Genomic DNA, 13,163 nt, shown 5'->3' on the forward strand with positions numbered 1-13,163 from the left:
AAACCATAGAGACAGAAAGCAGGTTAGCAATTACAGGAGCAGAGGAAAGAGAATGGGGTCTAAGTGCTAACCGTAAGGGGTTTCTTTTAGAGGTGTTGAAACGTTCTAAAATTGGCCCTGGCCAAATAGCTCTGTTGGTTAGTGTCTTCCCAAAGTGCTGAGGTTGCTGTTTCGATACCCAGTCAGGGCACATACAGAAACAAATCTATGTTCTTGTCCTGCTCTCTCTCTCTAAAATCAATAAAAAAAACAAACAAACAAAAAAAACTCTTAAATTGATTGTGATGATGACCATACCAACTCTAAATAATACTAACAACCAGTGAACTATATAGCCTGACTGATAGTAGAGCAGTTAATAAGTGTGTCAACCTAGGATGCTGAGGTCTTAGGTTCGAAACCCCAAGGTTGCCAGCTTAAGCAAGGGGTCACTGGCTCGGCTTACGGCCACCCTCGCTCCCATCATGGCACATATGAGAAGCAATCAGTGAACTAAAGTGATACAACTATGAGTTGATGCTTCTCATCTCTTGCCCTTCCTGTGTGTATCTCTCTCTAAAAAATGAAAACAAAAACAACAGTGAACTCTACATTTTTTATAAAAAAGATGAGGGAGCCCTGGCCAGCTGACTCAGTGGTAGAGTGTCGGCCCAGCATGTGGAAGTCCCAGGTTCGATTCCTGGCCAGGGCACACAGAAGCACCCATCTGCTTCTCCACCCCTCCCCCTCTCCTTTCTCTCTGTCTCTCTCTTCCTCTCTCTCAGCCAAGGCTCCATTGGAGCAAAGCTGGCCTGGGCACAGAGGATGGCTCCATACCCTTCACCTCATGTGCTAGAATGGCTCCAGTTGCAATGGAGTGATGCCCCAGATGGGCAAAGCATCGCCCCCTAGTGGACATGCTGGGTGGATCCCTGTCAGGTGCCTGCAAGAGTCTCTCTGTGCCTCCCCGCTTCTCACTTCAGAAAAATACAAATAAAATAAAATTAAAATAAAAAAAGATAAGGGAGTAGCCATTCAAGCCACAAGCTGTTAGGTCTGATTTTGATTGGTACTTGGTTCACAAATACTGGCCTTAAAGGTTTTGCTTACCCATGTGGGAAAAAAATCTTGTAGTAAATTTTTCACAAAGGTAATCTATTTTTGTATTTAATTCATATTTTATTTTATTTAAAGATCTCTTCTTTATTCTGATATTATGGCTTTCCTATTTTTATGGTGTTTAGATGCTCTTTCTTTTACCAACATTAATAGACTGTAGTTATTTTTAACATCTACATTAGTCAAAATTCAAAAGCTGGCAATCCCACACTGGTGTCCCCATATTTTATTTTAATTTTTAGTTTGCTGATCAGAGCAAACACCCAAGAACCACTCTTCTAGTTAACACACATGCCACTTTACCAACTAGCCCTAATACATTCTGGGATATGATAATGAGAATTTCACACTTTCTGAGTTAAAAGAAGAAATCATTCTAAGTCTATAAACTTTTATCTGAACACAAAGAATGACTACTTAAACCAGCATGCCTACTGATTGAGATAGTGCAGAATAAATTTAAGTACAAAAACAGCTGTGGAGAAAGATTCTTTTAATCTCTGGTTCTGATGAGTACAGCATCATGCACTGAAAAACAGTCCAACAAAGCCCATTTTTACAATATCGTCCTGTTCTGTCAGTTGCCTGTGTCCTAGGTGTATGGGCATATACACTGCACTCATCAGGATCAGACCAGATCAACAGTGTTTCTTCTATAATCTTGTCTCTAAAATCTGGCTTCCATACAGACCTGGTAATAGGCTTTCTTGATCTCTTTTTGGCTGGCATTTCGGGGCACTCCTAATATCTGGTAATAATCCTCTTTGGCCACAGGGGCGCTCGTGTGGAAAGAGGCAGTACAAACAAAAGGGTGACTTTTTACTCCTAAAAAAGAAAAAAGGAAAGAAAATCACTCTGGGAATATGCTCAACAAAAGGAAATTGTGAGTAAACAGCCAGCCAAGTTATATCTGAGAAGAGGCAAATAGGTCACAATTTTAGGGTCTGTTCTCCTCCAAGCCCAATGGGACCAAACTCATTGCTCTTTCAAAATGGCTAAGGCCACTGTATACAAAGAATATAAAACAATGTCAATATAAAACTGGGTGGGGCTGATCCTGCTGGATTATACTACTGCTGTAGCCTCATTAAACCACCAAAAAACCTGTACATCTGACGGTTAAAAAGGGACTTAGGGTGGCTCTCTGGAGCACGCCAGCACTTTCCCCACCCCCTTCTATCTCCAGGGCGTTCCTTCCTCCACACTCTCCAGCACTCTGGAACCTCTCTTTTTCTTCCCTCAAAGCATGTCTTTCTCTCTCTTCCAAGATCCAAGAGCTCTTCTTTTGCTGTAACTTGTTTCCTGAGTCCATTTCTTCTATGGTTCACTTATTCTACCTCTGTGACTTTCTAAATAGATTATTTTATCATTTAGAAAAAAGGAGGGGGCTTAGCTCCTATTACACTGCTTGAGGACCTACTACTGTAAGGCCAGGGAAAGCGGCCGCCATCGTGGCCATTCACATGCAGGTTCTCACTGAATTCGGGCAGACAGAAAAGAAACAGCTGAGACGGAGGATGGTGGGCCATTCTGTTTATTGGTGTCTCACCAAGACAGGCAAGCCACAAGAAAAGCCAAGGTCCCCTGGAGGGCAAGGGATCAGGGAGGTGAGAAAAATAAATCCTCCTGTACCTCTCAGTGTTGGGGGAAGAATCTCCCTTCCAGTAAACATTAGTATAACAATGGCCCTCCCCAAGTAGGAAGGTAATTAGCAGTTTCGTCTGGCAGCATAATTCACATGGGCAGTGCCATTTTTAACAAAGTGAGCATAAAAATCACATTTTATGAACTTATTTGCCCAACACCTACCACACGCCAGGTATTTTCATGAGCTTGGTCTCACTGAACGCTTAACAACTCCCCAGGTTCGTTCCCTCTACCGAGCAGCCTTGGATATCTGCTTACAGGATAGGGTGATGCTCAGAGTGTGGTCCCTGGACCAGTAGATTCAGCTTGTTGGAATTTCAAATTGTTGGGCCGCTTCCCAGACCTGAATCGGAAACTGCGGAAGTGGGGCCCAGCAGGCCTCGTTTAACAAGCCCTCCAGCGATGGTTCTGTCGAATGCCCAAGTTTGAGAACCACTGTGTCCAGGACAAGATTCTGTCTTTAGAGTCACACATGTCTGAGAATCTGACGTAAGCATTGATCCCTCCCTTAAAAACAATATACACATATAGACACACAAGATTAAAAGGCCCTGTGCCAGAACCTCTGTTTACCAGAGGAGACAACCTGAAAGAAATCAAGTACACGCGAGTGGCCATATGCATGGACTCCTTTCAGGCCTCTTGCATCAGCAGCTAGGAAGAAAGACCAACAGACACATCTCCTCAACGACTCTTTGTGCATGAAGCAGAGCGCTACCGTCTCTCTGTCACAAAGTGAAGCTGGGGGAGCTGCTCTACAATCTGAATGCTGCCTCCTAACCCCCAAGCCATCTTGTGACAACAAGAACAAGGGTGAGTGAAGTTGGGCGGGAGGCCAAGTTAAGGCAGAAGGGAGAAGAGGGTTCAAGGAAAGAAATGAGGATTATGAGGCAGCTACACATTTCTAAGTCAAATGTACAGAAGCTTCTGCATTCACTACTAATTCATTTAGCAGATACTTACAAATGTTGACCATTTATTCATTCGGCAAATACTGAGCACCCACCAGGCACTGGGCTTCATGCTGGGGTATGACAGCAAACCATTAAAAGGTACTACCCTCCTGGAATTGACACTTATTCAAGACCTAACACTGTACTAGACACTGAGGATACAAGATGAATAAACCAAGTCAAAGCCAATGCCCTCAAGGAATTCAGCAGTCCCACAGGGCAGTCTGTGAAGCAGTGTATTGAGATATATCAGCATGCACAACATGCAGAGAGAATACACAAAAAGGTCACGTAACCAGGGTTTCTCAACCCCCCAACCACTCCTTCTCCCAACCCCAAGCTAGCAACTAAAAATGTCTCCAGGCCCTAGCCGGTTGGCTCAGTGGTAGAGCGTTGGCCTGGCGTGCAGGAGTCCCGGGTTCGATTTCCGGCCAGGGCACACAGGAGAAGCGCCCATCTGCTTCTCCACCACTCCCCCTCTCCTTCCTCTCTGTCTCTCTCTTCCTTTCCCGCAGCCGAGGCTCCATTGGAGCAAAGATGGCCCAGGAGCTGAGGATGGCTCTGTGGCCTCTGCCTCAGGCACTAGAATGGCTCTGATTGCGGCAGAGCGACACTCCAGATGGGCAGAGCATCGCCCCCTGGTGGCCTTGCTGGGTGGATCCCAGTCGGGCGCATGCGGGAGTCTGTCTGACTGCCTCCCCGTTTCCAACTTCGGAAAAATGCAAAAAAAAAAAAAAAAGTCTCCAGACATTACCAAACATCACTTGGAGGGTAAAAGTCACCTCACTGGCAACCCAATTTAAGAAGTTCAGGCCCTGACTTGGTGGCTTAGTGGATAAAGCATTGACCCAGTACACTGAGGTCACGGGTTCAATCCCCAGTCAGCACATGCACAAGAAGCAATCAGTGAGTGCACAATTAAATGGAACATAGGTGGAACAAGTTGATGCCTGTCTCTCTCTCATCAATAGAAAAAAAAAATAGGTCAGCCCTGGCCAGATAGCTCAGTTGGTTAGTACACCATCCGAAAGCAGAGGTTGCTAGTTTGCTCCCCAGTTAGGGCACATATAGGAACTAGGGCACATACAGGAACAGGTTGATGTTTTTGTCTCTCTCTCTTCATTTCTCTTAAATTAATAAAATAAACACTTTTATAAAAAAAGTTCAGGGAGGGTCTTCTAAGGCTCCAGCTGTTAAATGTAGGAATTAGCAAGACTAAAAATGGGTTTAAATCCATTCAGATGTACCCTGGTTGTCTAGGTTATTTGCAACAGCATCCCCTTCGCTTTCAAAAGTAGCCTGTTTGGTGGCTAAATCACATAACCACTTTCGGTTTAGAGGCAGTGGTTCATTCCTGTACATTTAGGATCTTTAGGTACTAGAAAGGAAGCACACGCACCTGTGTGTAGTGGGTGTGGTGATAGCAGAGAGGTGGTTAGAGATGATGATGATTAATGAGGCCTAGAAATAAACAGAAGGGCCTTTGAGCTAGCTAAGTGTCTAGATTTTATCTTGAGGGCAATAGGAAGCCACTGCAAGTGTTAAACAAGGAAGTGATCAGATCTGCATGAGGAAGAGCTCTCAAAAGCAAAACAGGACCTGACCAGTGACTCAGTGGATAGAGCACTGGCCCGTCATATGGATGTCTCAGGTTTGACTGCTGGTCAAGGCACACAGGTGAAGCAACGGTCTGCTTCTCCCCCTCTCTCCCTTCTCTCCCTCTTCCCCTCCCATAGCCAGCAGCCAGTGCCTTGATTGGTTCATGTGTGGCAGGCACTTAGGCTCAGTTGGTCCGAGCATGTCAGCCTCAAGTGCTAAAAATAGCTCAGTCAAGCCTTGGCTACAGATTGAGTTGCCGGATGAATCCTGATGGGGGCACATGCGGGAGTCTGCCTCACTATCTCCCCTCTCTCACCTAAAAAACAAAACAAACAAAAAACAAAACAACTCTGAAAAAACAAACAAGGACTGGGATACTACTTAAAATTAATCTGAGCAAAAGGCAATCAAGGTATTAAGCGTATAGATGAGCCTGACCATGCAGTAGCAGTGGATAGAGCATCAGACAGGGACACAGAAGACCCAGAGGACCCAGGTTCGAAATACTGAGGTTGCCGCATTGAGCGCAGGCTCGCTGGCTTGTGCTTGGGATCATAGACATGACCCTATGGTTGCTGGCATGAGCCCAAAGGTCACTGGCTTGAAGCCCAAGGTCACTGGCTTAAGCGAGGGTCAATCGTTCTGCTGTAGCCCCCCCACACACACACCCGTCAAAGGCACATATGAGAAAGCAATCAATGAATAACTAAGGTGCTGCAATGAAGAACTGATGCTTCTCACCTCTCTCCCTTCCTGCCTGTCTGTCTCTATCTGTCCCTCTCTCTGTCTCTATCACACACACACACACACACAAAGCATATGGATGAAGATGGCAACATAAAGGATAATTAGAATGGGTAGAAATGGTCAGAACAATTAAAATCAGAACCAGAAAGAAAATCTATACTTTCAGTATCCCCAATACTTGTTTTCTGTTTCTGCACCCTAGATTTCCTGGAACATGAAAAGCAGACAGTGTGGAAGCAGTAGGGGCTAGGAGACCACTGTTGTCTTTCCTTGGTCAGATTTGAGAAAAACACTAGAGCTAGCTTCCTAGTGCTACTATACTAAACCCCTTCTTCACTCAGGAACAAGTGGTTAACCTGTCCCATTCCAGACTTTCCTGCCTACCCTTTCCAATCCAGAAGGTGCAGGCTGGTAGTGGCAAAGGCTCTGGCAACTGCAGCTTCAACATCATAAGCAGAGAACTTGAACTTGGGACAGAATGGTACAAAACTGCATGTGGGTAAAATCACATTTAACTATTAAGTTTGATGACTTTTGACATTATCCAAAGGCATCAATAATTAGCAATAATTAGAAAGAGATCATCTATTAGGCAAAATTTCTCAAAGATATGACCAATATCTGTCTTGCCCTTTATAGACTAACCCAGAATAGGATTAGTCGCCAAGTCGTTCCAAGAATGGCCAGAGCTAAACCTGGCCAGTTTGCTCAGTGGATAGAGCATTGGCCCAGCATATGGATATCTCAGGTTCGATTCCCAGTCAAGGCACACAAGAGAAGCAACCAACTGCTTCACTCCCTCTTCCACTCCTGCAGCCAGTGGCTCAACTGGTTCAAGTGTGGGCCCCGGGCACTGAGGATATAGCTCAGTTGGTCCAGCGTGTCAGCCTCAGGTGCTAAAAATAGCTCAGTTGCCTGACCAGGCAGTGGCACAGTGGATGGAGCGTCGGACTGGGATGCGGAAGACCCAGGTTCGAGACTCCGAGGTCACCAGCTTGCGTGAGGGCTCATCCGGTTTGAGCAAAAGCTCACCAGCTTGGACCCAAGGTCGCTGGCTCGAGCAAGGGGTTATTCGGTCTGCTGAAGGCCCGCAGTCAAGGCACATATGAGAAAGCAATTAATGAACAATTAAGGTGTTGCAATGTGCAACAAAAAACTAATGATTATGCTTCTCATCTCTCTGTTCCTGTCTGTCTGTCCCTGTCTATCCCTCTCTCTGACTCTCTCTCTGTCTCTGTAAAAAAAAACAAAAAATAGCTCGGTTGATTCGGGCTGCAAATGGGGTTGCTGGGTGGATCCCAGTCAGGGCGCATGAGGGAATCTGTCTATCTTCCCTCCTCTCGTGTAAAAAAGAAAGAAAGAGAGGAGAGAGAAAGAGAGAGAGAAAGGGAAAGAAAGAAAGAGAAAGGAGGGAAGAAGGGAGGGAGGGGGGTAAGAAAAGAAAGAAAATGGCCAGCACAATGTCAAACAACTGCCTTCTTTCTGTGCTTGGGAGAAAAATAAAATTTAGAGTGATGTGTTTATGTCACCTAAATTACACCTGATTTGAGATGAACTGCAGACTAATCTTGGGAGCTAAATGAATGCCTTTATTTATTTATTTTTTTAAATGAATGCCTTTAAATGTATCATAGTGTACCATGAAAGATGCCACCTCTCACCTATATTAACATGCCCATCTTAGGCAATGGGCTCTTTTGGGAGAAAAGGATAGCTGACTGCAGTTCCTTACTAATGCTGCATACAAGGCTCAGTACGTAGTGTTTGTCTTTCTCTCCTGCACAATAATCAGAGATGCTCCCCAAACTTGTATAAATGTAATATGAACAAATTTAGCTTGATATTAGAAAATGCTGGGAGTCTATTTCCCCTCCTCTCACTTAAAATAAAAAGAGCCTGACCTGTGGTGGCGCAGTGGATAGTGTTGACCTGGAAATGCTGAGGTTGCCGGTTCAAAACCCTGGGCCTGCCTGGTCAAGGCACATATGGGAGTTGATGCTTCCAGCTCCTCCCCCCTTCTCTCTGTCTCTGTCTCTGTCTCTCCCCTCTCTAAAAATGAATAAATTAAAAAAATAAGTAAAAAAATTAGAAAAAAAACTTTTTTTAAATAAAATAAAAAAGAAAAAAGAAAATGTTAACAAAATTGCTTAACTGGTGGTGGTACAGAGGATAGAGCAGGGGTCCCCAAACTTTTTACACAGGGGGCCAGTTCACTGTCCCTCAGACCGTTGGAGGGCCGCCACATACAGTGCTCCTCTGGGGGCCAGATAAATGGCCTCAGGGGGCCGCAGTTTGGGGGCGCCTGGGATAGAGCATTGACCTCGGACGTAAGGTCCTAGGTTTGAAACCCCACGGTTGCCAGCTTGAGTGCAGGGTTTGCTGACTTGAGTGGGATGAGTCTATGGCCATACTACCCTGAAGGGCCCAATCTCGGCTGATCTCGGAAGCTAAGAAAGGTCTGGCCTGGTTAGTACTTGGATGGGAGAGTAGGATGATCCCATGGTTGCTGGCTTGAGCCCAAAGGTTGCTGGCTTGAAGTCCAAGCTCACTGGCTTGATTGAGCAAGGGGTCACTCACTCAGCTAGAGCGCCCCAGTCAAGGCACAAATGAGAAGCAATTGATGAACAACGAAAGTGCCCCAACTATGACTTGATGCTTCTCATCTCTCTCCTTTCCTCTCTAAAAAATTTAATCCTCTTTGTAAGGTTACAGTTAGCTTAAATATCATTTTCACAAATTCTAGGGGACAGAAATAACTGACTAGCACAATTCAGGTACACAGTTGTTCAATGATTCCTTCTTTCTCTCACAATAATGGAAGCCATCCAACACACAATCTGAAAAAGTATCATGGCTAAGCACCTAAAGGCTTAATAAATATTATTTCACTATCACCCAGGCTATTAAGTAAGCAGCAGCAGGTACTGAATGAAGATTTTACCACTTTTTAGCTTTGTGACACTCTACAAGATGTTTAACATGTATGCCTTAGTTTGTCTACAAAATGGAATTAACATCAGTGGCTATCACATGCAAATCTCCATGCCTGGTAGATAGTAAGTACTCAATAAATGTCTGTATTTTTATTACCTTTACCAACTTAAAGACCTTTAAAAAGGAATGTTTAAAAAAGTAAAAATAAAAAAATAAGAGACTGTTCAGTGTAACCTTCCGTTTACAGCATGTGGTGGAAAGCGTGAAAGCTATGAAAAGTACAGCTCTGGGTTTGGGGCAACTCCTCTTATCTAAGTTGATGGCCTTGGGTAGGTCAGCTCCTGTCCTAGAACCTCAACTTCCCATCCTTTAAAATAGGGACGACAATCTCCACGTTGCAGAGTTGTTACCATCAAGTGAGATGAGGCACAAAGTGCCCAGCACAAGAGCAGACGCTCACCGAATGGCAGTTACCTCTTCCCTTCCGCTACAGGACAGAAGGTGTAGGGAAGAGGGAGTCATAGGGTAAGGGAACAGCGGCAGGCCGGAAAGAGGCTTCCAGCAATGTTGACAGAGAGAGGTGAAGGTTCACGGCCTACGGGGCGCTTCACCTCCACGCCGAGGGCTCCATGCAGCTCTTCCTACTTCACCGCTTCTGAGCAGTCACTCGGGCCTCTGTACCTCCTGCTTGCCCGCTTCCCCAAGCAATTCCGCATACACGTGGGAAAATACCGTTCACCCCGTTGCCCTACCTAGTACCTGGAGCGAGGTGAGTCACTCCCTTCCAGGCCTTGGAGCCCCGACTCGGGCGCTGGAGCCTGCCCTCACCTGTGAAGCGGACACCGGGTCTCAATGTCAGTAAAGCCCCGGGGCCACGAGCTCCCAGAGAAGGCGCGAAGGCGGTAACGCTCAGCTTGCGGTTCAGCGACGCCCCCACCACGCCCGCCCTGGGCTGCCGAGCCCCTCTCCCAGCGGCTGCCCGCGGCCGAGGGGTCCCCACAGCCACCAACAACCAGCGCGTGGAGCACCGCGCCGCCATCTTGGCCTGGGGACACTGCGCCTGCGCCACCCGGCTCCAGGAGGCATCGCGAGGACAACTGGAGCGCGCACAGCGCCAGCGCATAGGAAGTGGAGGTGGGGGCAAAGAGGCGGGGCGGCCCGCTGCGCGCGCACGCAGGAACACAAGCGCTGCGCAGGCCTGGCCGTATTTAATGCATCTTCCTGGAAGCCAACGTTGAAATGAGGTTTGCTCTGAAGACTGCTACCGTGTATAGTTAGTTGACTTGGAGAACCTCGAAATTACGTGTTGGACGATCACGACTGTAAGGACCGGGTTGAATGTAGCTGAATGTAACTGGTTTAAAGTGCCTGGCAAGGAACGGACTACAAATCCTGGCGTGCAAAGCGGCTTTGGGTCGCGCAGATCCCAGTGTGCAGTGCGCGGATTCCTGCTTCTTTATCTCCACATCTTAGACGGTTATTACTTCACTTGGTGTATACACAAAGTGCAGGTGTTTGCACAGAATGCCGGTGTCCGCACCAGATGCCGGAGTCCTTTGTCTACTCCCAAAACCTGTCCTCAGGCTCACTTTCTCTGGCTGACTTCCCTCGCGGCGGACTTGGGTCGTTCAGGTCTTTCCTAAGCATGTTAGCTTCCGAACCTGTAGTGAACTTGCCGGTCGCGGATTAAGAGCCGAGTACCCCTAAAATGAATTTAATGAACATTTGAAGGATTTGCTACGTGTCACCCACGTACTAGAATATTGGGGATACAATAATGAATGACATGCCATTCCTGCTCTGCAGGTGCACAACGATGAATTGAGACAGGCTTCCCGGCAACTACGTAATCAATGCTATCTCAGTAGGTATGTGATAGGTTATAGGTACACAGGTGAAGGGGTTTCTCAGAGTTTGGGGGATTGGAGTGTTAGGGAAGGCATATGAGAGGTAACATTCCCGTAATGAAAAGTGGGTCAAGTGAGGGTGGAAGGGAAAAGTATTACAAATACCAAGAAGTTCAAAGGCAGGTGCCTAGAGAAGGAAAGTGCTTGCCCTGTTTGCTTAAGCCCTAAATTTAGGATATGTGACTGGAGATGAGGCCAGAAAGGTATACCTGATCTGGTAAGTCTTGCAAAGGAGTTCCAACCTTCACAGTCCCACCACCACCACCTCAAATAATAGGGAACCTGAGGTTTCACTGTTTTTTTTTTTAAGATCTATGTTCTTTGTCCCTCTCCCCATTGTACACAAAATTTTTGTGTATGTGTATGTTAATCCATAATTTTGGTCAATAAAATCCACGGGCTCTGAGATTCAAAGGTTAAAAACCACTGGCCCAGCGAAGAACAGTTAACGAGGCTATTGTAAAATGCAAGGAATAGTTGGGAGTTTGTGCTAGGGAACGTAGAAGAGCACTGAAGTGAGCAAGGGACATTTTAGAGAAAAAAAGAAAAGTTGTCATGGGGTCAGAAAAGGGGAAAGGACCTCTTTAATATATCAACCAAGGCCCTGGCCGGTTGGCTCAGTGGTAGAGCGTCAGCCTGGCGTGTGGAAGTCCCAGGTTCGATTCCCGGCCAAGGCACACAGGAGAAGCGCCCATTTGCTTCTCCACCTCTACCCCTCTCCTTCCTCTCTGTCTCTCTCTTCCCCTCCCGCAGCCGAGGCTCCATTGGAGCAAAGATGGCCCGGGCGCTGGGGATGGCTCCTTGGCCTCTGCCCCAGGCGCTAGAGTGGCTCTGGTCGCGGCAGAGCGGCGCCCCAGAGGGGCAGAGCATCGCCCCCTGGTGGGCAGAGCGTCACCCCCTGGTGGGCGTGCCGGTGGATCCCGGTTGGGCGCATGCGGGAGTCTGTCTGATTGTCTCTCCGGGTTTCTAGCTTCAAAAAATACAATATATATATATATATATTTGCACCTAGCCTGACCAGGCAGTGGTGCAATGGATAGAGCATTGACCTGGGACACTGAGGACCAAGGCTTGAAACCCCAAAGTTGCTGGCTTGAGCACGGGCTCATCCCACCAGCTTGAGCAAGGGGTCATTGACTGAGCTGGAACCCCCCCCCCCATCAAGGCACATATGAGAAAGCACTCAATGAACAACTAAAGTGCCACAACTATGAGTTGATGGTTCTCCTCTCTTTCCCTTCCTGTCTCTCACTCACTGGATAGATAGATGATAGATAGATAGATAGATAGATAGATAGATAGATAGATAGATAGATAAATGTTTCCAGTATAGTGATTAAGAGTATTTAGATAGCCTTGGACTGAATCCCAGCTCTGTAACTTAGCAGCGATGTGTCCATGGGCAACCTATTTTACCTCTGTGCCTCAGTTTCCTTTCTCTAAAATGGGGACATAACAGTAAGTACCTCAAAGGATCATCTGAAGAGTGAGATAATCCATGTAAAAGCTTCATATAGTAGTTGGCACCTAGTAAATACTCAATATATTTATATGTTAGTCCTACATGCCAGACTCTGTGCCAAGCACTGAATACCAAGCAGAGCTCAGACAATTACTGCTCACAGGGAACCCAAAACCTAGGGCGAAAGAGTGGGGGAGGATGCTGGTTGAGAAGTACAAATTTCAGGAATAAAAGCTGAGAACAGGAGGCAAAGGGACTTGCATTTACCAACTCAAGTGAGTTAGGAACTAGAGGAGGGCTCACTAATATGAAAACTTTGTCAGTTTTGTAACTTCCTCATTTTTTGGCATTTTAGTTTCCTCCCCCATATATTTTCCCTTGGTGACTTAAAAAATTATTTAAAAATTTTTTCAATTACAGTTGACATTCAATATTATTTTATACTAGTTTCAAGTTTACATCTACCATAGTGATTAACAGTAAAAATCCTCCACATTGAAAGGCGGGGTGTCTTATTTTAGGGGATAGCAGGAAGGCTGATTGTTCTTCCTTTTAGGAAGGAGAGAGCCCCAAGGAAATGGGGTGGGTGGTGGTGGTTACAAATGGACCTATCCCAGGCCTGGCAAAAACTGGAATAAGCACACAGGCCACACCTACCCACACTCCAAAACAGAATATGTGGTGTGTCTCTCCTCTTCCCCTGCCTGCTTCTTCAGTTTAAAGCCAAAAACTTGAGCTTTAAGGAGAAACAAATGTTACTTGCAAAAGGCACAGAGATTTCTCAAACATCGCCCTCTCTGTACTTTTCATTTTAAT

The 13,163-nt window shown here is 46.2% G+C and overlaps 1 protein-coding gene across 2 annotated transcripts in view; it reads right to left on the reverse strand.

The window, feature by feature from the left end:
* Positions 1-10,054, reverse strand: part of DNAJA3 (DnaJ heat shock protein family (Hsp40) member A3) — a 34,435-nt gene extending 24,381 nt beyond the window's left edge. Inside the window, exons 1-2 of one of the 2 annotated variants that reach the window (XM_066275055.1) lie at positions 9,807-10,054; positions 1,790-1,923 (exon numbers count right to left, since the gene is read on the reverse strand). In XM_066275055.1, the coding sequence (XP_066131152.1) occupies positions 1,790-1,923; positions 9,807-10,017 (345 nt within the window). In that variant the 5' untranslated portion in view covers positions 10,018-10,054. The remainder of the gene's footprint in view (positions 1-1,789; positions 1,924-9,806) is intronic. The other variant, XM_066275056.1, reaches the window with a different exon arrangement.
* Between the last annotated feature and the right edge of the window lie 3,109 nt (positions 10,055-13,163).

This window comes from Saccopteryx bilineata, chromosome 4 (assembly GCF_036850765.1).
Source record: "Saccopteryx bilineata isolate mSacBil1 chromosome 4, mSacBil1_pri_phased_curated, whole genome shotgun sequence".
In the NCBI taxonomy this organism is placed as follows: Eukaryota; Metazoa; Chordata; class Mammalia; order Chiroptera; family Emballonuridae; genus Saccopteryx; species Saccopteryx bilineata.